Below are 1331 nucleotides of genomic sequence, written 5' to 3' on the forward strand. Positions count from 1 at the left end.
AAACATGGATGGTTGAGAGGGCTGGGGTAAACAGTTTGGGTTGTTTTTATCCTTGGGTTGAATGAGAAATATGGGAGATTAATGTACTTTGACACTCATTTCAATATGGAAGTTTTTTATTTACTTTTGATGACAACAAATAAAACACAGATCTTATATGGAAATTCAAATAAGATTTTTTTTAATGAGAACACATACTCCGAATAATGAATTAAGAAAACAGAAAACAAGACAAAAAAGAGTCAGTCAACTTGACCATTTTTTGTCACAGGCCACATTTGGTGTAACTTTAGGCTCTTTCAAAATCTATGTAGACACAATGGCAAATGTTTTCTGTCATTGCTGGATTTTCAAGGTGGTGTAAGATCAAAATTTACTTTTAAATTTTAGAATGGGGTGTCTTGAGCATGGCTGAATTTGAAGGAAGGCAAATTTTGCCACTTATTAGAAAGAAAATTGCAGCTACAGTTGCCAAAACCATGGCACTACCAACCTTCTGAGTGTCTGGGTCAGAAGGCATATTAAAAGATGGTGGAAAGGCAACCCCCCATTTATGAATGATGGATATGTAATTGATCAAAACAGCCAGGAAAAGTAAGCTGCTAGCAATGATCTTCAGAATTCCTGAAAGTCTGAATAGTTTGCAAGTGACATTCCTCCACACTCTTTCCACACACAGAATCCAAAGAGCAATAATGGTAGTGATTTTCCCAAACAGCCCAAAAAAGCTAGCCACCAGCAGCAGGTGCTGGTTTATTTGAATATACAGTGGAATGAAGGAGTCACTGTAGTTGTATTGGTGACATATTTTCATTTTTCTGGAGTTGTTGCCTTTGTGGAAAACACAGGCTTTCCACATGCCCACAAAAGCCCTTGTAGGCTTGGAAATCATAGGGTCTTCATAGTACCACACTCGCCACTGAGGAAGGCTCAAAGACATGCAGCAAAGTAGACAGGCCACTGTGGTCAAAACAAAACCTCCCATTTGGCGATTGTATGTATTCAACATGCTGCTGACAGTGAATACTTGAGATCTGCAAAGGTACACAGGACAATGTGAAGATAGTTACTCAGGACAAGGACAGGATACTCAGGTTTAAAGTACTAAGGGGAAAGTATTATATATGAGAGAGTGAGCCTTGCATGGAGATCTGCTGACTTGGATGTGGAATGAGAAAAGCCTGAGAAGCCCCCTGTGTCAATCTGTTCAGGCAGGTAGATAATCTAATCAACACACCCTCTACACTGTATAATTCTGCATTTGCCACAAACTTCTGGAAATCCCATTGCCTCTCCTATCCAAGGGCTAGTATGAGATGCATGAGACCCTA

At 39.5% G+C, this 1331-nt stretch overlaps 1 protein-coding gene across 1 annotated transcript; it reads right to left on the reverse strand.

Annotated features, from left to right (window-relative positions):
• Nucleotides 1-379: 379 nt before the first annotated feature.
• On the reverse strand, nucleotides 380-1009 carry LOC121441217 (claudin-34-like). The gene has a single exon (XM_041642371.1). It carries the CDS (start codon nucleotides 1007-1009, stop codon nucleotides 380-382), a length of 630 nt encoding a protein of 209 aa, XP_041498305.1.
• Nucleotides 1010-1331: the final 322 nt, after the last annotated feature.

This window comes from Microtus oregoni, unplaced genomic scaffold (assembly GCF_018167655.1).
Source record: "Microtus oregoni isolate MIOR12 unplaced genomic scaffold, Mior012 000074F_001, whole genome shotgun sequence".
NCBI classification, from domain to species: domain Eukaryota; kingdom Metazoa; phylum Chordata; class Mammalia; order Rodentia; family Cricetidae; genus Microtus; species Microtus oregoni.

What these genes read in the sequence shown, in the direction of transcription:
- LOC121441217 (XM_041642371.1), bottom strand. Translation starts at nt 1,009, where the DNA reads ATGTTGAATACATACAATCGCCAAATGGGAGGTTTTGTTTTGACCACA.